Source organism: Musca domestica, unplaced genomic scaffold, assembly GCF_030504385.1.
Source record: "Musca domestica strain aabys unplaced genomic scaffold, Musca_domestica.polishedcontigs.V.1.1 210, whole genome shotgun sequence".
Lineage (NCBI taxonomy): Eukaryota > Metazoa > Arthropoda > Insecta > Diptera > Muscidae > Musca > Musca domestica.
This window is the reverse complement of record NW_026712259.1, coordinates 845,463-870,132: the sequence shown is the minus strand read 5'-3', so window position 1 is coordinate 870,132 and position 24,670 is coordinate 845,463. Positions and strand designations below refer to the sequence as shown.

Here is a 24,670-nt window from a genome sequence, read left to right as displayed (position 1 = left end):
ACTAACTTTCTAGGGTCTACAAACGGAATGACAAAGGTGATAGCATGATGTAGGATATTGGAAATAATATTGGTAGTAATATGAATTAAATGCATTTTTTAACTCACCACTCCTTGAAATTGCTTAAGCAAAAGATGCGCTGTTGTTTTTCACCACACAGTTTTCGTGCTCATGTTTATAGGTTTGAAACCTATAATATAAAAAAGGGTGGTGGAAAGTTAAACAACGCATTAAATTCATATAACTACCAATATTATTTCGAATACCCACCATCATGCTATAACCATGTCATTCCGTTTGTAGTTCCTCGAAATACCAATAAAAGACCTCACATTTCTCAGTTCAATCTGCCAGGATTGTCGACCGTTTGGGTATCGATTTGTGTAAAGCGGTCATCAATAAATTCAGCAACTTGGAAACATGTGTCGAAATTGGTAAGTCTGTGCGCGGTGAAGATGTGTACATTGAACAATCTGGTTCCGGTGAGATTAATGACAACTTGATGGAATTGCTGATCATGATCAATGCCTGCAAGATCGCATCAGCATCCCGTGTAACAGCTGTGATTCCTTGTTTCCCATATGCTCGCCAAGATAAGAAAGATATGAGTCGCGCCCCAATTTCCGCGAGATTGGTTGCAAATATGCTATTAGTGGCCGGAGCAGATCACATTATTACTATGGACTTGCATGCATCTCAAATTCAAGGTTTATTTGATATTCCCGTGGACAATCTTTATGCTGAACCAGTCGTTCTAAAATGGATCAAATAAAACATTACAGAATGGAAGAATTCCATTATTGTCTCACTTGATGCTGAATTCGCACTGATTCACAAAGAACGCAAGAAGGCCAATGAAGTTGCTTCGATGGTGCTGTATTGGTCGATGATATGGCCGATACATGCGGTGCAATTGTTCATGCTGCCGATCGTTTGGTGGAAGCAGGTGCTACAAAGGTTTATGCTATTTTGACACATGTTATCTTTTCTGGACCAGCGATTTCTCGAATAAATAATGCCTGCTTTGAGGCTGTAGTTGCTACGAATACTATTCCCCAGGATGGCCATATGAGAGATTGTCCCAAAATACAGTGCATTGATGTCTCTATGATGTTTGCCGAAGCCGTTAGAAGAACACATAACGGCGAAAGTGTTTCTTATCTCTTCTCAAATTTTCCATATTAAGAAATGTCATTTTTTTATAAATATGTTTAATTTTTTTACACAAAAATACTATCTTGTTTTTTCTTCATACAACAATTTTAAAAGAATAACAAAAATAAATTTTGGCTTCCCATTTGACATTGTCGTTAGACGATTATGTATTTCTTCAATGTAATGTAATGTTAATTATAAAAAATATGATATTTTTATATATTAAATGAAATATGATTGATTACGATCTTTTTATTTTAATGGTTGTCTACTTCATGACGAGGTAATAAAATTTAAATTTAATAGATTTAAGTAAAAATGGTAATAGGATATTATTTTATTTTCTTATTATAGACAACGAAAAAAATCTGTCTAAAATGCGTCAACTAATAGAATTCGTAAATAGAAATGTGCGTCCTTTTTGTAGAATGGAGAATGCCGAATTTTTCGCCGTCTTCATTGCGTGCTCTGAGAGAGCCTGAAAAAAGTACAGTTAATTATATGATCTGCATCATCTTCAACATCTAATGCAACACCTTATAATGTAAAACATCAAATAATAAAATTGGTTGTTGTATTAACATTGTCATTCCATTTGTAACTTTTCGACGTACTTATATTAAATCCAATAAATAATATACTCTGTACTTTGACGACTTCGACTCGCAGTACTTCATGTGATTTTCGCAAAATTCTCCTACAACGCATCATTTTAGAAGCATGACGTCTACGATTATGATATCCTTCATCAGATTTCACTATAAGTAATCAAATAAAAAAGATCAAAAAAAATTGTATCAAGGTTGCCCAAAATCTTGAAAATATTTCGCACTTTTATTAATAAAATTGTACCGACATTTTTTGATTTGCTTCATGAAAGAGACATAACATTACTTTTAGGCAGAAAATGTATTTTTCTATTCTAAAATCATAGTAAGCTATTTACATAGGCTTAAAAGTGCTATAGTTAATTACAATTCAAAATTCATTGCAAAGGAAAATTATGTGTTTGCGTTTTTTGGTTTTTTTTTTCAGTAAAAATCTTCGTTAATACTTCTGCCTTTGTTGGGAAAAGTATCAATAAAAGAAATATTTCAGATCAATTTTCCATTTTTAATTTACACAAAGTCTGCACTTTATCTGAATTTGGTTTTTGGATCAAAATATTTCACCGGCTGCGCAAAACAAATCTTCCCTTAATCTGATACTTTGAAGCAACTCTAAATAACTCTTCGATTTTTTCCAGAGGTAAGTATTTTTACCATGATTCCGGGAAACTATTTTTTTCTTGGGGGACGGACCTGGGACCACGATTTTTAACCCGAAAGTCCAAGTACGCGTTAGCCGGTGTAGGACATACCCAGAGGCGAAAACCTCAAGCCCCGGCCGAAGGCCGGCGACTTACAAAAAGTATCAAATTTGGAAAACTTTGGTTCGCGTTAGCTGGTGTGGCACATACCCAGAGAAAAATCTCGAGCCCCGGACGAAGGCCGGCTACTTACAACAACTGTTAAATTTACCCAGAAGAGAATATCTCTGGACCCGAAAAATGTATTAGCACAAATTGTAGCATTTTGGAATTGAGTTATGCGAATGGAAAGACCCATATCTCTGGACCCGAAAAAGGTATTAGCTCAAATTGTATGATTTTGGAAAGGTAAGAGTGTCAACTATAATTTGGCATCAACTTTGTTGACCCCTATAATGGGACCTTTTTATAACTGTGGCCCTTTGTTTTGTTTACATTTTGTTTTGTACGAATTTCATATTTCATATTCTACAGCCTACTGGATGTTGAATGTTTGCATCAAATTCAGATAAAGTGCTGACTTTGTGTAAATTAAAAATGGAAAATCGATCTGGAGTATTTCTTCTATTGATACTTTTCCCAACAAAGACAGAAGTATTAAGAAAGATTTTTACTGCAAAAAAAAAAAAAAAAGCAAACATAATTTTTCTTTGCACTCAATTTTGAATTGTAATTAACAATAGCACTTTTAAGCCTATGTAAATAGCTTACTTTGATTTTTGAATAGAAAAAGTTGTGTAGAATACTTCTTGTTTTGACACTTTCTGCCTAAAAGTAAATGTTATGTTTCTTTCATGAAGCAAATCAAAAAAGTCGGTACAATTTTATTAATAAAAGTGTGAAATATTTTCAAGATTTTGAGCAACCTTGATACTAATTTTTTTTGAAGATCTTTTTCTATTTGATTACTTATAGTGAAATCTGATGAAGGATATCATAATCGTAGACGTCATGCTTCTACAATGATGCTTTTTAAAGGTTTATGCTATTTTGACACATGTTATCTTTTCTGGACCAGCGATTTCTCGCATAAATAATGCCTGCTTTGAGGATGTAGTTGCTACGAATACTATTCCCCAGGATGGCCATATGAGAGATTGTCCCAAAATACAGTGCATTGATGTCTCTATGATGTTTGCCGAAGCCGTTAGAAGAACACATAACGGCGAAAGTGTTTCTTATCTCTTCTCAAATGTTCCATATTAAGAAATGTCATTTTTTTATAAATATGTTTAATCTTGTTCAATCTTGTTTTTTCTTCATACAACAATTTTAAAAGAGTAACAAAAATAAATTTTGGCTTCCCATTTGACAATGTCGTTAGACGATTATGTATTTCTTCATTGTAATGTAATGTTAATTATAAAAAAATATGATATTTTTATATATTAAATGAAATATAAATTCTTGATTACGATCTTTTTATTTTAATGGTTGTCTACTTCATGACGAGGTAATAAAATTTAAATTTAATAGATTTAAGTAAAAATGGTAATAGGATATTATTTTATTTTCTTATTATAGACAACGAAAAAAATCTGTCTAAAATGCGTCAACTAATAGAATTCGTAAATAGAAATGTGCGTCCTTTTTGTAGAATGGAGAATGCCGAATTTTTCGCCGTCTTCATTGCGTGCTCTGAGAGAGCCTGAAAAAAGTACAGTTAATTATATGATCTGCATCATCTTCAACATCTAATGCAACACCTTATAATGTAAAACATCAAATAATAAAATTGGTTGTTGTATTAACATTGTCATTCCATTTGTAACTTTTCGACGTACTTATATTAAATCCAATAAATAATATACTCTGTATTTTGACGACTTCGACTCGCAGTACTTCATGTGATTTTCGCAAAATTCTCCTACAACGCATCATTTTAGAAGCATGACGTCTACGATTATGATATCCTTCATCAGATTTCACTATAAGTAATCAAATAAAAAAGATCAAAAAAAATTGTATCAAGGTTGCCCAAAATCTTGAAAATATTTCGCACTTTTATTAATAAAATTGTACCGACATTTTTTGATTTGCTTCATGAAAGAGACATAACATTCACTTTTGGGTAGAAAATGTATTTTTCTATTCTAAAATCATAGTAAGCTATTTACATAGGCTTAAAGGTGCTATAGTTAATTACAATTCAAAATTCATTGCAAAGGAAAATTATGTGTTTGCGTTTTTTGGTTTTTTTTTTCAGTAAAAATCTTCGTTAATACTTCTGCCTTTGTTGGGAAAAGTATCAATAAAAGAAATATTTCAGATCAATTTTCCATTTTTAATTTACACAAAGTCTGCACTTTATCTGAATTTGGTTTGTGGATCAAAATATTTCACCGGCTGCGCAAAACAAATCTTCCCTTAATCTGATACTTTGAAGCAACTCTAAATAACTCTTCGATTTTTTCCAGAGGTAAGTATTTTTACTATGATTCCGGGAAACTATTTTTTTCTTGGGGGACGGACCTGGGACCACGATTTTTAACCCGAAAGTCCAAGTACGCGTTAGCCGGTGTAGGACATACCCAGAGGCGAAAACCTCAAGCTCCGGCCGAAGGCCGGCGACTTACAAAAAGTATCAAATTTGGAAAACTTTGGTTCGCGTTAGCCGGTGTGGCACATACCCAGAGAAAAAACCTCGAGCCCCGGACGAAGGCCGGCTACTTACAACAACTGTTAAATTTACCCAGAAGAGAATATCTCTGGACCCGAAAATGTATTAGCACAAATTGTAGCATTTTGGAATTGAGTTATGCGAATGGAAAGACCCATATCTCTGGACCCGAAAAAGGTATTAGCTCAAATTGTATGATTTTGGAAAGGTAAGAGTGTCAGCTATAATTTGGCATCAACTTTGTTGACCCCTATAATGGGACCTTTTTATAACTGTGGCCCTTTGTTTTGTTTACATTTTGTTTTGTACGAATTTCATATTTCATATTCTACAGCCTACTGGATGTTGAATGTTTGCATCAAATTCAGATAAAGTGCTGACTTTGTGTAAATTAAAAATGGAAAATCGATCTGGAGTATTTCTTCTATTGATACTTTTCCCAACAAAGACAGAAGTATTAAGAAAGATTTTTACTGCAAAAAAAAAAAAAAAAGAAAAAAAAAAAAAGCAAACATCATTTTTCTTTGCACTCAATTTTGAATTGTAATTAACTATAGCACTTTTAAGCCTATGTAAATAGCTTACTTTGATTTTTGAATAGAAAAAGTTGTGTAGAATACTTCTTGTTTTGACACTTTCTGCCTAAAAGTAAATGTTATGTTTCTTTCATGAAGCAAATCAAAAAAGTCGGTACAATTTTATTAATAAAAGTGTGAAATATTTTCAAGATTTTGAGCAACCTTGATACTAATTTTTTTTTGAAGATCTTTTTCTATTTGATTACTTATAGTGAAATCTGATGAAGGATATCATAATCGTAGACGTCATGCTTCTACAATGATGCTTTGTAGGAGAATTTTGCGAAAATCACATGAAGTACTGCGAGTCGAAGTCGTCAAAATACAGAGTATAGTATTTATTGGATCTAATATAAGTACGTCGAAAAGTTACAAATGGAATGACAAAGTTAATACAAAAACCAATTTTATTATCATTATTATGAAACATAAAACTACGGAACAGCAAGAAATACATTGACTTGTAACGCTCATGTTTTACATTATTAGGTGTTGTACCAGATGTTGAAGATGATGCAGATCAGATAATTAACTGTATTGAACTCTCAGAGCACGCAACGAAGACGGCGAAAAATCCTCCATTCTCTAAAAAGGACTCACACTTCTATTTACGAATTCTATTAGTTGATGCATTTTAGAGAGATTTTTTTTGCTGTCTATAATTTTTTACCATTTTTTACTTAAATTTAAATTAAATAATATTCTAAATATGGTAATTTTAATGCCCCCACCATGAAGTAAAGAGAACCCTTAATATTAAAAGAACGTAATCAAGAATTTATATTTCATTTAATATATAAAAAATTATATTTTTTATAATTAAAAATTTTCATTTAGGAAATGCATAATCGTCTGACGACAATGTCAAATGGGAATCCAACATTTATTTTTGTTATTCTTTTAAAATTGTTGTATAAAGAAAAAAGAAGATTGTACAAAGATAGTATGAACAGTAGTATTTATGTATAAAGTATTATGATTAATATAAAACATTTAACATATTTATATATATGGAACATTTGAGAAGAGATAAGAAACACTTTCGCCGTTATGTGTTCTTCTAACGGCTTCGGCAAACATCATAGAGACATCAATGCACTGTATTTTGGGACAATCTCTCATATGGCCATCCTGGGGAATAGTATTTGTAACAACCACAGCCTCAAAGAAGGCATTGTTTATGCGAGAAATCGCTGGTCCAGAAAAGATACCATGTGTCAAAATAGCATAAACCTTTGTAGCACCTGCTTCCACCAAACGATCGGCAGCATGAACAATTGTACCGCATGTATCGGCCATATCATCGACCAATACTGCAATTTTATCGTTGACATCACCGACAAGCACCATCGAAGCCACTTCATTGGCATTCTTGCGTTCTTTGTGAATGAGTGCGAATTCAACGTTCAAACGATCAGCAATGGACGTCACACGTTTAGCCCCACCAGCATCAGGTGAGACAATAATGGAATTCTTCCATTCTGTAATATTTTCTTTGATCCATCTTAGAACGGCTGGTTCAGCATAAAGATTGTCCACGGGAATATCAAAGAAACCTTGAATTTGAGATGCATGCAAGTCCATAGTAATAATGTGATCTGCTCCGGCCACTGATAGCATATTTGCAACCAATTTCGCGGAAATTGGGGCGCGACTCATATCTTTCTTATCTTGGCGAGCATATGGGAAACAAGGAATCACAGCTGTTACACGGGATGCTGATGCGATCTTGCAGGCATTGATCATGATCAGCAATTCCATTAAGTTGTCATTAATCTCACCGGAACCAGATTGTACAATGTACACATCTTCACCGCGCACAGACTCACCAATTTCGACACATGTTTCCAAGCTGCTGAATTTATTGGTGACCGCTTTGCACAAATCGATACCCAAATGGTCGACAATCCTTTGAGCCAGAAGTGGATGCGAAGTACCCGAAAATACTTTAATGTTTGGCATTCTTGTTTCTCCAAATTGTAGATTTTGTGCGTAGCTAAGTGGCAGATTGAACTGAGAAATATGATATCTTTTATTGGTATTTCGAGGAACTACAAACGGAATGACATGGTTATAGCATGATGGAGGGTATTCGAAATAATATTGGTAGTTATATGAATTTAATGCGTTGTTTAACCTTCCACCACCCTTTTTTATATTATAGGTTTCAAATCTATAAAGAAACATGAGTACGAAAACTGTGTGGTGGAAAACAACTGCGCATCTTTTGCTTAACCAATTTCAAGGAGTGGCGAGTTAAAAAATGTATTTAATTCATATTACTTCCAATATTATTTCGAATATCCTTGATCATGCTATAACCTTTGTCATTCCGTTTGAAGACCCTCGAAACACCTATGCAATAAGGCCAAAATTACAATAAGGAAAAATTACTGTGAAACTCACACAAATTTACCTTTACCAGTCTTTATATTTCTTATATTTCAGTTGCTTTTTGAAAATAGCTCCAATATAAGCAATTAAAAACGATAGTACAATCTTTGAAACTTTAGTAACTGGTAATCACTTGGGCTGAGAGTATGTTACATTCTAAACAAAAGCGTTGTTATGCCTTATACGTTTTACGAAATCAATAAATAAGACAAATATTTGTTAAATCGAATATTTAAAATAGCGAGATTTATTTTAAATAATTCATTATTTCTTGTGGAAATTTAAAATAAAAAATTGATCTGGAATATTTCTTTTTTGATACTATTCCCAACAAAGACAAAAGTATTATGAATTTTTACTGAAGAAAAAAAACAAAAAAGCAAACACGTAATTTTTTCTTGCAATCAATTTTGAATTGTAATTAACAGAACAGTGTTGGCTTGTTTGTTCGGTATATCATTGTATTTTGTTGTTGCAAAATGGTCAGGCTCTATCCCTTTATTGTTGTTTTTATAAAAAACATAGTTTGTTTATTAGTTGGGAACGATGACAATGTTTAAGATAAATTTGTATGAAATTCACAGTAATTTTTTAATTGTAAATTTGGCCTCATTGCATAGGTATTTCGAGGATCTACAAACGGAATGACAATTGGCTTAACTCTAGTTATTTTTTTCTTGGGGGACGGACCTGGGACCCCAGATTTTTTATAAACCCCCAAAAAGTCAAAAAAGGGTCCATTATGGGGGCAACAAAATTGATGCCAAATTATAGCTGACACTTCTACCTTTCCAAAAAGGTTCAATTTGTGCTAATACCTTTACTGAGTCCAGAGATATGGGTCTTTCCATCCACATAACCCGATTCTAACCAGTTCATTAAAACTATGTTTTCAATAAAAAAAGGTATATTTTGCGTGAAAATGAAATTAGGACATACCCAGAGGAGAAAATCTCAAGCCCCGGCCGAAGTCCGGCTACTTACAAAAGGTATCCAATTTAGAAAACTTTGGTTCGCGTTAGCCGGTGTGGGACATACCCAGAGGAGAAAATCTCAAGCCCCGGCCGAAGGCCGGCTATATACAAAAAGTGTCAAATTTAGAAAACTCTGGTTCGCGTTAGCCGGTTTAGGACATACCCAGAGGAGAAAATCTAAAGCCCCGGCCGAAGGCCGTCTATTTACAAAAAGTGCCAAATTTAGAAAACTTTTGTTATTCCGACGACTGCTACGCGAAATAAACACTTTTTTTTATTAAAAACATCATTTTAATGAACTGGTTAGAATCGGGTTATGCGGATGGAAAGACCCATATCTCTGGAACCGAAAAAGGTATTAGCACAAATTGTAGCATTTTGGAAAGGTAAGAGTGTCAGCTATAATTTTGTTGACCACCATAAAGGGTCCTTTTTTGACTTTTTGGGGGTTTCATAAAAAATCCGGATCCAAAAAATCGATAACTTGACTATTACTTCCGAACCATGACAACTTACCCCTTCATGTGACCACTTATTGGATAGGTATTTCCATAAGCTTTCAATCGATACCCATATTGTCTATATCGGATCCGGGTCCAGGCGAGGTCTTTATCCCGGACTTTCGGGGTCCCGGGTCCTTCCCCCAAGAAAAAATAGTTTCCCGGGATCAGGGTAAAAATACCTACCTCTGGAAAAAATTTCGAGAAAATCTAAGAGTTTTTACTAAACTAGAGTTGTTGCAGTGTTTTCGGGTACATAGCATCCAGATCCGGCTCAAAGGATGTCGACCGTTTGGGTATCGATTTGGGCAAAGTGGTCACCAATAAATTCAGCAACTTGGAAACATGTGTTGAAATTGGTGAATCTGTGGCGGTGAAGATGTGTACATTGTACACTCTGGTTCCGGTGAGATTAATGACAACTTGATGGAATTGCTGATCATGATCAATGCCTGCAAGATCGCATAAGCACCCCGTGTAACAGCTGTGATTCCTTGTTTTCCATATGCTCGCCAAGACAAGAAAGAAATGAGTCGCACCCCAATTTCCGCGAAATTGGTTGCAAATATGCTATCAGTGGCCGGAGCAGGTCACATTATTACTATGGACTTGCATGCATCTCAAATTCAAGGTTTCTTTGATATTCCCGTGGACAATCTTTATGCTGAACTAGCCGTTCTAAAACGAATCAAAGAAAATATTACAGAATGGAAGAATTCCATTATTGTCTCACCTGATGCTGGTGGGGCTAAACGTGTGACGTCCATTGCTGATCATTTGAACGTTGAATTCGTTCTTTGTGAACGCAAGAAGGCAAATGAAGTTGCTTCGATGGTGCTTGTCGGTGATGTCAAAGATAAAATTGCTGTATTGGTCGATGATATGGCCGATACATGTGGTACAATTGTTCATGCTGCCGATCGTTTGGTGGAAGCAGTTGCTACAAAGGTTTATGCTAATTTGACACATGCTACCTTTTCTGGACCATAGCAATAATGTGACCAGCGATCTCTCGCATAAACAACGCCTGATTTGTTACAAATACTATTCCCCAGGATTGCCATATAAGAGGTTGTCCCAAAATACAGTGCATTAATGTTTCTATGATGTTTCCCGAAGCCGTTAGAAGAACACATAACGGCGACCGTGTTTCTTATCTCTTCTCAAATGTTCCATATTAAGAAATATCGTTTTTTTTATAAATATTATTAATTTTTTTATTTTAATCACAATACTTTATACATAAATACTACTGTTCATACTATATTTCTACAATCTTGTTTTTTTCTTTATAGAACAATTTTAAAAAAATAAAAATAAATTTTGGTTTCCCATTTGACATTGTCGTTAGACGTTTCTACATTTTTTAAATGAAATGTTTTTAATTATACAAAATATGATTTTTTCAAATTCAAATTGTACCACATTTATTACTGTTTAGTAGAAGGACAACATGAAATATAAGTCTGGACACTGTGGGATTTCCAGATGGGTTTGGATTATGAGAATAAGTGGTCTAGGAGCATTTTCGATTCTCTTTCCAAAAATGAACACAATAAAGGTGCATCCCTAACCATTTTCCCACAGTGGGTCCAAACCCCTTTCTCCTACAGTGACCATATGAAATATAAGTCTGGCCACTGTGGGATTTCCAGATGGGTTTGGATTATGAGGATAAGTGGTCTAGGAGCATTTTCGATGCTCTTTCCAAAAATGAACACCATAAGGGTGCATCCCTAACCATTTTCCCACAGTGGGTGCAAACCAATTTCTCCTACAGTGACCATATGAAATATAAGTCTGGCCACTGTGGGATTTCCAGATGGGTTTGTATTATGAGGATAAGTGGTCTAGGAGCATTTTCGATGCTCTTTCCGAAAAGTCTAGCTACTGTGGGATTTCCAGATGGGTTTGGATTATGAGGATAAGTGGTCTAGGAGCATTTTCGATGCTCTTTCCGAAAATGAACACCATAAAGGTGTATCCCTAACAATTTTCCCACAGCGGGTCCTAACCAATTTCTCCTACAGCGACCATATGAAATATAAGTCTGGCCACTGTGGGATTTCCAGATGGGTTTGGATTATGAGGATAAGTGGTCTAGGAGCATTTTCGATGCTCTTTCCGCAAATGAACACCATAAAGGTGTATCCCTAACAATTTTCCCACAGCGGGTCCTAACCAATTTCTCCTACAGCGACCATATGAAATATAAGTCTGGCCACTGTGGGATTTCCAGATGGGTTTGTATTATGAGAATCATTGGTCTAGGAGCATTTTCGATGCTCTTTCCGAAAAGTCTAGCTACTGTGGGATTTCCAGATGGGTTTGGGTTATGAGAATCATTGGTCTAGGAGCATTTTAGATGCTCTTTCCAAAAATCGATACAATAAAGGTGCATCCCTAACCATTTTCCCACAGTGGTCCAAACTAATTTCTCCTACAGTGACCATATGAAATATAAGTCTGGCCACTGTGGGATTTCCAGGTGGGTTTGTATTATGAGAATCATTGGTCTAGGAGCATTTTCGATGCTCTTTCCGAAAAGTCTAGCTACTGTGGGATTTCCAGATGGGTTTGGGTTATGAGAATAAGTGGTCTAGGAGCATTTTCGATGCTCTTTCCAAAAATGGACACAATAAAGGTGCATCCCTAACCATTTTCCCACAGTGGGTCCAAACCCCTTTCTCCTACAGTGACCATATGAAATATAAGTCTGGCCACTGTGGGATTTCCAGATGGGTTTGGATTATGAGTGGTCTAGGAGCATTTTCGATGCTCTTTCCAAAAATGAACACCACAAAGGTGCATCCCTAACTATTTTCCCACAGTGGATCCGAACCAATTTCTTCTAAAGTGACCATATGAAATATAAGTCTGGCCACTGTGGGATTTCCAGATGGGTTTGGATTATGTGGATAAGTGGTCTAGGAGAATTTTCGATGCTCTTTCGAAAATGAAAACCATAAAGGTGCATCCCTAACTATTTTCCCACAGTGGATCCGAACCAATTTCTTCTAAAGTGACCATATGAAATATAAGTCTGGCCCCAATTCCAGATGGGTTTGGATTATTAGAATCATTGGTCTAGGAGCATTTTCGATGCTCTTTCCGAAAATGGACACCACAAAGGTGCATCCCTAACTATTTTCCCACAGTAGATCCGAACCAATTTCTTCTAAAGTGACCATATGAAATATAAGTCTGGCCACTGTGGGATTTCCAGATGGGTTTGGATTATGTGGATAAGTGGTCTAGGAGAATTTTCGATGCTCTTTCGAAAATGAACACCATAAAGGTGCATCCCTAACTATTTTCCCACAGTGGGTCCAAACCAATTTCTTCTAAAGTGACCATATGAAATATAAGTCTGGCCACTGTGGGAATTCCAGATGGGTTTGGGTTATGAGGATAAGTGGTCTAGGAGAATTTTCGATGCTCTTTCGAAAATGAACACCATAAAGGTGCATCCCTAACCATTTTCCCACAGTGGGTCCAAACCAATTTCTCCTACAGTGACCATATGAATTATAAGTCTGGCCACTGTGGGATTTCCAGATGGGTTTGGATTATGAGGATAAGTGGTCTAGGTGCATTTTCAATGCTCTATCCGAAAATGAACACCATAAATGTGCATCCCCAACCATATTCCCACAGTGGTCCAAACTAATTTCTCCTAAGAGGACCATATGAAATATAAGTCTGGCCACTGTGGGAATTCTAGAGGGGTTCGGATTATGAGAATCATTGGTCTAGGAGCATTTTCGATGCTCTTTCCGAAAATGGACACCATAAAGGTGCATCCCTAAACATTTTCCCCACAGTGGGTCCAAACCAATTTCTCCTAAGAGGACCACATGAAATATAAGTCTGGCCACTGTGGGATTTCCAGATGGGTTTGGATTATGAGAATAAGTGGTCTAGGAGCATTTTCGATGCTCTTTCCAAAAATGAACACCATAAGGGTGCATCCGTAACCATTTTCCCACAGTGGGTGCAAACCAATTTCTCCTACAGTGACCATATGAAATATAAGTCTGGCCACTGTGGGATTTCCAGATGGGTTTGTATTATGAGGACAAGTGGTCTAGGAGCATTTTCGATGCTCTTTCCGAAAATGGACACCATAAAGGTGCATCCCTAACCAGTTTCCCCACAGTGGGTCCAAACCAATTTCTCCTAAGAGGGCCACATGAAATATAAGTCGGGCCACTGTGGGATTTTCAGATGGGTTTGGATTATGAGAATAAGTGGTCTAGGAGCATTTTCGATGCTCTTTCAAAAAATGGACACAATAAAGGTGCATCCCTAACCATTTTCCCACAGTGGGTCCAAACCCCTTTCTCCTACAGTGACCATATGAAATATAAGTCTGGCCACTGTGGGATTTCCAGATGGGTTTGGATTATGAGTGGTCTAGGAGCATTTTCGATGCTCTTTCCAAAATGAACACCATAAAGGTGCATCCCTAACCATTTTCCCACAGTGGGTCCAAACCAATTTCTCCTACAGTGACCATATGAAATATAAGTCTGGCCACTGTGGGATCTCCAGATGGGTTTGGATTATGAGGATAAGTGGTCTAGGTGCATTTTCAATGCTCTTTCCGAAAATGAACACCATAAAGGTGCATCCCTAACCATATTCCCACAGTGGTCCAAACTAATTTCTCCTAAGAGGACCATATGAAATATAAGTCTGGCCACTGTAGGAATTCTAGATGGGTTTGGATTATGAGAATCATTGGTCTAGGAGCATTTTCGATGCTCTTTCCGAAAATGGACACCATAAAGGTGCATCCCTAACCATTTTCCCCACAGTGGGTCCAAACCAATTTCTCCTAAGAGGACCACATGAAATATAAGTCTGGCCACTGTGGGATTTCCAGATGGGTTTGGATTATGAGGGGAAGTGGTCTAGGAGCATTTTCGATGCTCTTTCCAAAAATGAACACAATAAAGTTGCATCCCTAACCATTTTCCCACAATGGGTCCAAACCCCTTTCTCCTACAGTGACCATATGAAATATGTGGCTGGCCACTGTGGGATTTCCAGATGGATTTGGATTATGAGGATAAGTGGTCTAAGAGCATTTTCGATGCTCTTTCCGAAAATTAACATTGGGTGCAAACCAATTTCTCCTACAGTGACCATATGAAATATAAGTGGGATTTCCAGATGGGTTTGGATTATGAGGATAAGTGGTCTAGGTGCATTTCAATGCTCTTTCCGAAAATGAACACCATAAAGGTGCATCCCTAACCATTTTCCCACAGTGGGTCCAAACCAATTTCTCCTAAGAGGACCACATGAAATATAAGTCCGGCCACTGTGGGATTTCCAGATGGGTTTGGATAATGAGAATAAGTGGTCTAGGAGCATTGTCGATGCTCTTTCCAAAAATGAACACCATAAGGGTGCATCCCTAACCATTTTCCCACAGTGGGTGCAAACCAATTTCTCCTACAGTGACCATATGAAATATAAGTCTGGCCACTGTGGGATTTCCAGATGGGTTTGGATTATGAGAATAAGTGGTCTAGGAGCATTTTCGATTCTCTTTCCAAAAATGGACACAATAAAGGTGCATCCCTAACCATTTTCCCAAAGTGGGTCCAAACCCCTTTCTCCTACAGTGACCATATGAAATATAAGTCTGGCCACTGTGGGATTTCCAGATGGGTTTGGATTATAAGAATAAATAGTCTAGGAGCATTTTCGATGCTCTTTCCAAAAATGAACACCGTAAGGGTGCATCCCTAACCATTTTCCCACAGTGGATGCAAACCAATTTCTCCTACAGTGACCATATGAAATATATGTCTGGCCACTGTGGGATTTCCAGATGGGTTTGGATTATGAGAATGAGTGGTCTAGGAGCATTTTCGATGCTCTTTCCAAAAATGAACACCATACAGGTACATCCCTAACCATTTTTCCACAGTGGGTCCAAACCAATTTCTCCAAAGAGGACCACATGAAATATAAGTCTGGCCCCAGATGGGCTTGGATTATTAGAATCATTGGTCTAGGAGCATTTTCGATGCTCTTTCCGAAAATGGACACCATAAAGGTGCATCCCTAACTATTTTCCCACAGTGGGTCCAAACCAATTTCTTCTAAAGTGACCATATGAAATACAAGTCTGGCCACTGTGGGAATTCCAGATGGGTTTGGGTTATGAGAATCATTGGTCTAGGAGCAATTTCGATGCTCTTTTCGAAAATGGACACCATAAAGATGCACCCCTAACCATTTTCCCACAGTGGGTCCAAACCAATTTCTCCTACAGTGACCATATGAAATATAAGTCTGGCCACTGTGGGATTTCCAGATGGGTTTGGATGATGAGGATAAGTGGTCTAGGAGAATTTTCGATGCTCTTTCGTAAATGAACACCATAAAGGTGCATCCCTAACCATTTTCCCACAGTGGGTCCAAATCAATTTCTCCTACAGTGACCATATGAAATATAAGTCTGGCCACTGTGGGATTTCCAGATGGGTTTGGATTATGAGGATAAGTGGTCTAGGTGCATTTTCGATGCTCTTTCCGAAAATGATCACCATAAATGTGCATCCCTAACCATTTTCCCACAGTGGGTCCAAACCAATTTCTCCTACAGTGACCATATGAATTATAAGTCTGGCCACTGTGGGATTTCCAGATGGGTTTGGATTATGAAGATAAGTGGTCTAGGTGCATTTTCAATGCTCTTTCTGAAAATGAACACCATAAAGGTGCATCCCTAACCATATTCCCACAGTGGTCCAAACTAATTTCTCCTAAGAGGACAATATGAATATAAGTCTGGCCACTGTGGGAATTCCAGATGGTTTTGGATTATGAGAATCATTGGTCTAGGAGCATTTTCGATGCTCTTTCCGAAAATGGACACCATAAAGGTGCATCCCTAACCATTTTCCCCACAGTGGGTCCAAACCAATTTCTCCTAAGAGGACCACATGAAATATAAATCTGGCTACTGTGGGATTTCCAGATGGGTTTGTATTATGAGAATAAGTGGTCTAGGAGCATTTTCGATGCTCTTTCCAAAAATGAACACAATAAAGGTGCGTCCCTAACCATTTTCCCACAGTGGGTCCAAACCCCTTTCTCCTACAGTGACCATATGAAATATATGGCTGGCCACTGTGGGATTTCCAGATGGATTTGGATTATGAGGATAAGTGGTCTAAGAGCATTTTCGATGCTCTTTCCAAAAAATTAACATCATAAAGCTGCACCCCTAACCATTTTCCCACAGTGGGTCCAAACCAATTTCTCCTACAGCGACCATATGAAATATAAGTCTGGCCACTGTGGGATTTCCAGATGGGTTTGGATGATGAGGATAAGTGGTCTAGGAGAATTTTCGATGCTCTTTCGAAAATGAACACCATAAAGGTGCATCCCTAACCATTTTCCCACAGTGGGTCCAAACCAATTTCTCCTACAGTGACCATATGAAATATAAGTCTGGCCACTGTGGGATTTCCAGATGGGTTTGGATTATGAGGATAAGTGGTCTAGGTGCATTTTCGATGCTCTTTCCGAAAATGATCACCATAAATGTGCATCCCTAACCATTTTCCCACAGTGGGTCCAAACCAATTTCTCCTACAGTGACCATATGAATTATAAGTCTGGCCACTGTGGGATTTCCAGATGGGTTTGGATTATGAAGATAAGTGGTCTAGGTGCATTTTCAATGCTCTTTCCGAAAATGAACACCATAAAGGTGCATCCCTAACCATATTCCCACAGTGGTCCAAACTAATTTCTCCTAAGAGGACAATATGAAATATAAGTCTGGCCACTGTGGGAATTCTAGATGGTTTTGGAATATGAGAATCATTGGTCTAGGAGCATTTTCGATGCTCTTTCCGGAAATGGACACCATAAAGGTGCATCCCTAACCATTTTCCCCACAGTGGGTCCAAACCAATTTCTCCTAAGAGGACCACATGAAATATAAGTCTGGCCACTGTGGGATTTCCAGATGGGTTTGTATTATGAGAATAAGTGGTCTAGGAGCATTTTCGATGCTCTTTCCAAAATGAACACAATAAAGGTGCATCCCTAACCATTTCCCACAGTGGGTCCAAACCCCTTTCTCCTACAGTGACCATATGAAATATATGGCTGGCCACTGTGGGATTTCCAGATGGGTTTGTATTATGAGAATAAGTGGTATAGGAGCATTTTCGATGCTCTTTCCAAAAATGAACACAATAAAGGTGCATCCCTAACCATTTTCCCACAATGGGTCCAAACCCCTTTCTCCTACAGTGACCATATGAAATATGTGGCTGGCCACTGTGGGATTTCCAGATGGATTTGGATTATGAGGATAAGTGGTCTAAGAGCATTTTCGATGCTCTTTCCGAAAATTAACATTGGGTGCAAACCAATTTCTCCTACAGTGACCATATGAAATATAAGTGGGATTTCCAGATGGGTTTGAATTATGAGGATAAGTGGTCTAGGTGCATTGTCGATGCTCTTTCCAAAAATGAACACAATAAAGGTGCATCCCTAACCATTTTCCCACAGTGGGTCCAAACCCCTTTCTCCTACAGTGACCATATGAAATATAAGTCTGGCCACTGTGGGATTTCCAGATGGGTTTGGATTATGAGAATAAATGGTCTAGGAGCATTTTCGATGCTCTTTCCAAAAATGAACACCATAAGGGTGCATCCCTAACCATTTTCCCACAGTGGATGCAAACCAATTTCTCCTACAGTGACCATATGATATATATGTCTGGCCACTGTGGGATTTCCAGATGGGTTTGGATTATGAGAATCATTGGTCTAGGAGCAATTTCGATGCTCTTTCCGAAATGGACACCATAAAGGTGCACCCCTAACCATTTTCCCACAGTGGGGTCCAAACCAATTTCTCCTACAGTGACCATATGAAATATAAGTCTGGCCACTGTGGGATTTCCAGATGGGTTTGGATGATGAGGATAAGTGGTCTAGGAGAATTTTCGATGCTCTTTCGAAAATGAACACCATAAAGGTGCATCCCTAACCATTTTCCCACAGTGGGTCCAAACCAATTTCTCCTACAGTGACCATATGAATTATAAGTCTGGCCACTGTGGGATTTCCAGATGGGTTTGGATTATGAGGATAAGTGGACTAGGTGCATTTTCACTGCTCTTTCCGAAAATGAACACCGTAAATATGCATCCCCAACCATATTCCCACAGTGGTCCAAACTAATTTCTCCAAAGAGGACCATATGAAATATAAGTCTGGCCACTGTGGGAATTCTAGAGGGGTTCGGATTATGAGAATCATTGGTCTAGGAGCATTTCGATGCTCTTTCCGAAAATGGACACCATAAAGGTGCATCCCTAAACATTTTCCCCACAGTGGGTCCAAACCAATTTCTCCTAAGAGGACCACATGAAATATAAGTCTGGCCACTGTGGGATTTCCAGATGGGTTTGGATTATGAGAATAAGTGGTCTAGGAGCATTTTCGATTCTCTTTCCAAAAATGGACACAATAAAGGTGCATCCCTAACCATTTTCCCACAGTGGGTCCAAACCCCTTTCTCCTACAGTGACCATATGAAATATAAGTCTGGCCACTGTGGGATTTCCAGATGGGTTTGGATTATAAGAATAAATGGTCTAGGAGCATTTTCGATGCTCTTTCCAAAAATGAACACCATAAGGGTGCATCCCTAACCATTTTCCCACAGTGGATGCAAACCAATTTCTCCTACAGTGACCATATGAAATATATGTCTGGCCACTGTGGGATTTCCAGATGGGTTTGGATTATGAGAATGAGTGGTCTAGGAGCATTTTCGATGCTATTTCCAAAAATGAACACCATACAGGTACATCCCTAACCATTTTTCCACAGTGGGTCCAAACCAATTTCTCCAAAGAGGACCACATGAAATATAAGTCTGGCCCCAGATGGGCTTGGATTATTAGAATCATTGGTCTAGGAGCATTTTCGATGCTCTTTCCGAAAATGGACACCATAAAGGTGCATCCCTAACTATTTTCCCACAGTGGGTCCAAACCAATTTCTTCTAAAGTGACCATATGAAATACAAGTCTGGCCACTGTGGGAATTCCAGATGGGTTTGGGTTATGAGAATCATTGGTCTAGGAGCAATTTCGATGCTCTTTCCGAAAATGGACACCATAAAGATGCACCCCTAACCATTTTCCCCACAGTGGGTCCAAACCAATTTCTCCTACAGTGACCATATGAAATATAAGTCTGGCCACTGTGGGATTTCCAGATGGGTTTGGATTATGAGGATAAGTGGTCTAGGTGCATTTTCGATGCTCTTTCCGAAAATGATCACCATAAATGTGCATCCCTAACCATTTTCCCACAGTGGGTCCAAACCAATTTCTCCTGCAGTGACCATATGAATTATAAGTCTGGCCACTGTGGGATTTCCAGATGGGTTTGGATTATGAAGATAAGTGGTCTAGGTGCATTTTCAATGCTCTTTCCGAAAATGAACACCATAAAGGTGCATCCCTAACCATATTCCCACAGTGGTCCAAACTAATTTCTCCTAAGAGGACAATATGAAATATAAGTCTGGCCACTGTGGGAATTCTAGATGGTTTTGGATTATGAGAATCATTGGTCTAAGAGCATTTTCGATGCTCTTTCCGAAAATGGACACCATAAAGGTGCATCCCTAACCATTTTCCCCACAGTGGGTCCAAACCAATTTCTCCTAAGAGGACCACATGAAATATAAGTCTGGCCACTGTGGGATTTCCAGATGGGTTTGTATTATGAGAATAAGTGGTCTAGGAGCATTTTCGATGCTCTTTCCAAAAATGAACACAATAAAGGTGCATCCCTAACCATTTTCCCACAGTGGGTCCAAACCCCTTTCTCCTACAGTGACCATATGAAATACAAGTCTGGCCACTGTGGGATTTCCAGATGGATTTGGATTATGAGGATAAGTGGTCTAAGAGCATTTTCGATGCTCTTTCTAAAAAATTAACATCATAAAGCTGCACCCCTAACCATTTTCCCACAGTGGGTCCAAACCAATTTCTCCTACAGTGACCATATGAAATGTAAGTCTAGCCAGTATGGGATTTCCAGATGGGTTTGGATGATAAGGATAAGTGGTCTAGGAGAATTTTTGGATGCTCTTTCGAAAACGAACACCATAAAGGTGCATCCCTAACCATTTTCCCACAGTGGGTCCAAACCAATTTCTCCTACAGTGACCATATGAAATATAAGTCTGGCCACTGTGGGATTTCCAGATGGGTTTGGATTATGAGGATAAGTGGTCTAGGTGCATTTTCGATGCTCTTTCCGAAAATGATCACCATAAATTTGCATCCCTAACCATTTTCCCACAGTGGGTCCAAACCAATTTCTCCTACAGTGACCATATGAATTATAAGTCTGGCCACTGTGGGATTTCCAGATGGGTTTGGATTATGAAGATAAGTGGTCTAGGTGCATTTTCAATGCTCTTTCCGAAAATGAACACCATAAAGGTGCATCCCTAACCATATTCCCACAGTGGTCCAAACTAATTTCTCCTAAGAGGACAATATGAAATATAAGTCTGGCAACTGTGGAAATTCTAGATGGTTTTTGGAATATGAAAATCATTGGTCTAGGAGCATTTTCGATGCTCTTTCCGAAAATGGACACCATAAAGGTGCATCCCTAACCATTTTCCCCACAGTGGGTCCAAACCAATTTCTCCTAAGAGGACCACATGAAATATAAGTCTGGCCACTGTGGGATTTCCAGATATGTTTGTATTATGAGAATAAGTGGTCTAGGAGCATTTTCGATGCTCTTTCCAAAATGAACACAATAAAGGTGCATCCCTAACCATTTTCCCACAGTGGGTCCAAACCCCTTTCTCCTACAGTGACCATATGAAATATATGGCTGGCCACTGTGGGATTTCCAGATGGGTTTGTATTATGAGAATAAGTGGTATAGAAGCATTTTCGATGCTCTTTCCTAAAATGAACACAATAAAGGTGCATCCCTAACCATTTTCCCACAATGGGTCCAAACCCCTTTCTCCTACAGTGACCATATGAAATATGGGCTGGCCACTGTGGGATTTCCAGATGGATTTGGATTATGAGGATAAGTGGTCTAAGAGCATTTTCGATGCTCTTTCCGAAAATTAACATTGGGTGCAAACCAATTTCTCCTACAGTGACCATATGAAATATAAGTGAGATTTCCAGATGGGTTTGAATTATGAGGATAAGTGGTCTAGGTGCATTTTCAATGCTCTTTCCGAAAATGAACACCATAAGGTGAGTCCCTAACCATTTTCCCACAGTGGGTCCAACCAATTTCTCCTAAGAGGACCACATGAAATATAAGTCCGGCCACTGTGGGGATTTCCAGATGGGTTTGGATAATGAGAATAAGTGGTCTAGAGCATTGTCGATGCTCTTTCCAAAAATGAACACAATAAAGGTGCATCCCTAACCATTTTCCCACAGTGGGTCCAAACCCCTTTCTCCTACAGTGATCATATGAAATATAAGGTCTGGCCACTGTGGGATTTCCAGATGGGTTTGGATTATGAGAATAAATGGTCTAGGAGCATTTTCGATGCTCTTTCCAAAAATGAACACCATAAGGGTGCATCCCTAACCATTTTCCCACAGTGGATGCAAACCAATTTCTCCTACAGTGACCATATGAAATATATGTCTGGCCACTGTGGGATTTCCAGATGGGTTTGGATTATGAGAATCATTGGTCTAGGAGCAATTTCGATGCTCTTTCCGAAAATGGACACCATAAAGGTGCACCCTAACCATTTTCTCACAGTGGGTCCAAACCAATTTCTCCTACAGTGACCATATGAAATATAAGTCTGGCCACTGTGGGATTTCAAGATGGGTTTGGATGATGAGGATAGTGGTCTAGGAGAATTTTCGATGCTCTTTCGAAAATGAACACCATAAAGGTGCATCCCTAACCATTTTCCCACAGTGGGTCCAAACCAATTTCTCCTACAGTGACCATATGAATTATAAGTCTGGCCACTGTGGGATTTCCAGATGGGTTTGGATTATGAGGATAAGTGGACTAGGTGCATTTTCAATGCTCTTTCCGAAAATGAACACCATAAATGTGCATCCCCAACCATATTCCCACAGTGGTCCAAACTAATTTCTCCTAAGAGGACCATATGAAATATAAGTCTGGCCACTGTGGGAATTCTAGAGGGGTTCGGATTATGAGAATCATTGGTCTAGGAGCATTTCGATGCTCTTTCCGAAAATGGACACCATAAAGGTGCATCCCTAAACATTTTCCCCACAGTGGGTCCAAACCAATTTCTCCTAAGAGGACCACATGAAATATAAGTCTGGCCACTGTGGGATTTCCAGATGGGTTTGGATTATGAGGGGAAGTGGTCTAGGAGCATTTTCGATGCTCTTTCCAAAAATGAAAACCATAAGGGTGCATCCCTAACCTTTTTCCCACAGTGGGTGCAAACCAATTTCTCCTACAGTGGCCATATGAAATATAAGTCTGACCACTGTGGGATTTCCAGATGGGTTTGGATTATGAGGATAAGTGGTCTAGGAGCATTTTCGATGCTCTTTCCGAAAATTAACATCATAAAGCTGCATCCCTAACCATTTTCTCACAGTGGGTGCAAACCAATTTCTCCTACAGTGACCATATGAAATATAAGTGTAATTTTCAGATGGGTTTGGATTATGAGGATAAGTGGTCTAGGTGCATTTCAATGCTCTTTCCGAAAATGAACACCATAAAGGTGCATCCCTAACCATTTTCCCACAGTGGGTCCAAACCAATTTCTCCTAAGAGGACCACATGAAATATAAGTCTGGCCACTGTGGGATTTCCAGATGGGTTTGGATAATGAGATGGATGGATACAATAAATGTGCATCCCTAACCATTTTCCCACAGTGGGTCCAAACCCCTTTCTCCTACAGTGACCATATGAAATATAAGTCTGGCCACTGTGGGATTTCCAGATGGGTTTGGATTATGAGAATAAATGGTCTAGGAGCATTTTCGATGCTCTTTCCAAAAATGAACACCATATGGGTGCATCCGTAACCATTTTCCCACAGTGGGTGCAAACCAATTTCTCCTACAGTGACCATATGAAATATAAGTCTGACCACTGTGGGATTTCCAGATGGGTTTGTATATGAGAATAAGTGGTCTAGGAGCATTTTCGATGCTCTTTCCGAAAATGGACACCATAAAGGTGCATCCCTAACCAGTTTCCCCACAGTGGGTCCAAACCAATTTCTCCTAAGAGGACCACATGAAATATAAGTCGGGCCACTGTGGGACTTTCAGATGGGTTTGGATTATGAGAATAAGTGGTCTAGGAGCATTTTCGATGCTCTTCCAAAAATGATCACCATAAAGGTGCATCCCTAACCATTTTCCCCACAGTGGGTCCAAACCAATTTCTCCTACAGTGACCATATGAAATATAAGTCTGGCCACTGTGGGATCTCCAGATGGGTTTGGATTATGAGGATAAGTGGTCTAGGTGCATTTTCAATGCTCTTTCCGAAAATGAACACCATAAAGGTGCATCCCTAACCATATTCCCACAGTGGTCCAAACTAATTTCTCCTAAGAGGACCATATAAAATATAAGTCTGGCCACTGTGGGAATTCTAGATGGGTTTGATTATGAGAATCATTGGTCTAGGAGCATTTTCGATGCTCCTAGAATGGACAGCATAAAGGTGCATCCCTAACCATTTTTCCCACAGTGGGTCCAAACCAATTTCTCCTTAGAGGACCACATGAAATATAAGTCTGGCCACTGTGGGATTTCCAGATGGGTTTGGATTATGAGGGGAAGTGGTCTAGGAGCATTTTCGATGCTCTTTCCAAAAATGAACACAATAAAGGTGCATCCGTAACCATTTTCCCACAATGGGTCCAAACCCCTTTCTTCTACAGTGACCATATAAAATATGTGGCTGGCCACTGTGGGATTTCCAGATGGATTTGGATTATGAGGATAATTGGTCTAAGAGCATTTTCGATGCTCTTTCCGAAAATTAACATTGGGTGCAAATCAATTTCTCCTACAGTGACCATATGAAATATAAGTGGGATT

General features: G+C 38.5%; 1 protein-coding gene and 1 pseudogene across 1 annotated transcript; one reads left to right on the top strand and one right to left on the bottom strand.

Annotated features, from left to right (window-relative positions):
* Nucleotides 1-6,664: 6,664 nt before the first annotated feature.
* On the bottom strand, nucleotides 6,665-7,627 carry LOC131802531 (ribose-phosphate pyrophosphokinase 2-like). The gene has a single exon (XM_059122861.1). The coding sequence runs from the start codon at nucleotides 7,622-7,624 to the stop codon at nucleotides 6,665-6,667; it is 960 nt and encodes a 319-aa protein (XP_058978844.1). The 5' UTR covers nucleotides 7,625-7,627.
* A 220-nt stretch (nucleotides 7,628-7,847) lies between these two features.
* On the top strand, nucleotides 7,848-10,711 carry LOC131802530 (ribose-phosphate pyrophosphokinase 1-like; annotated as a pseudogene).
* Nucleotides 10,712-24,670: the final 13,959 nt, after the last annotated feature.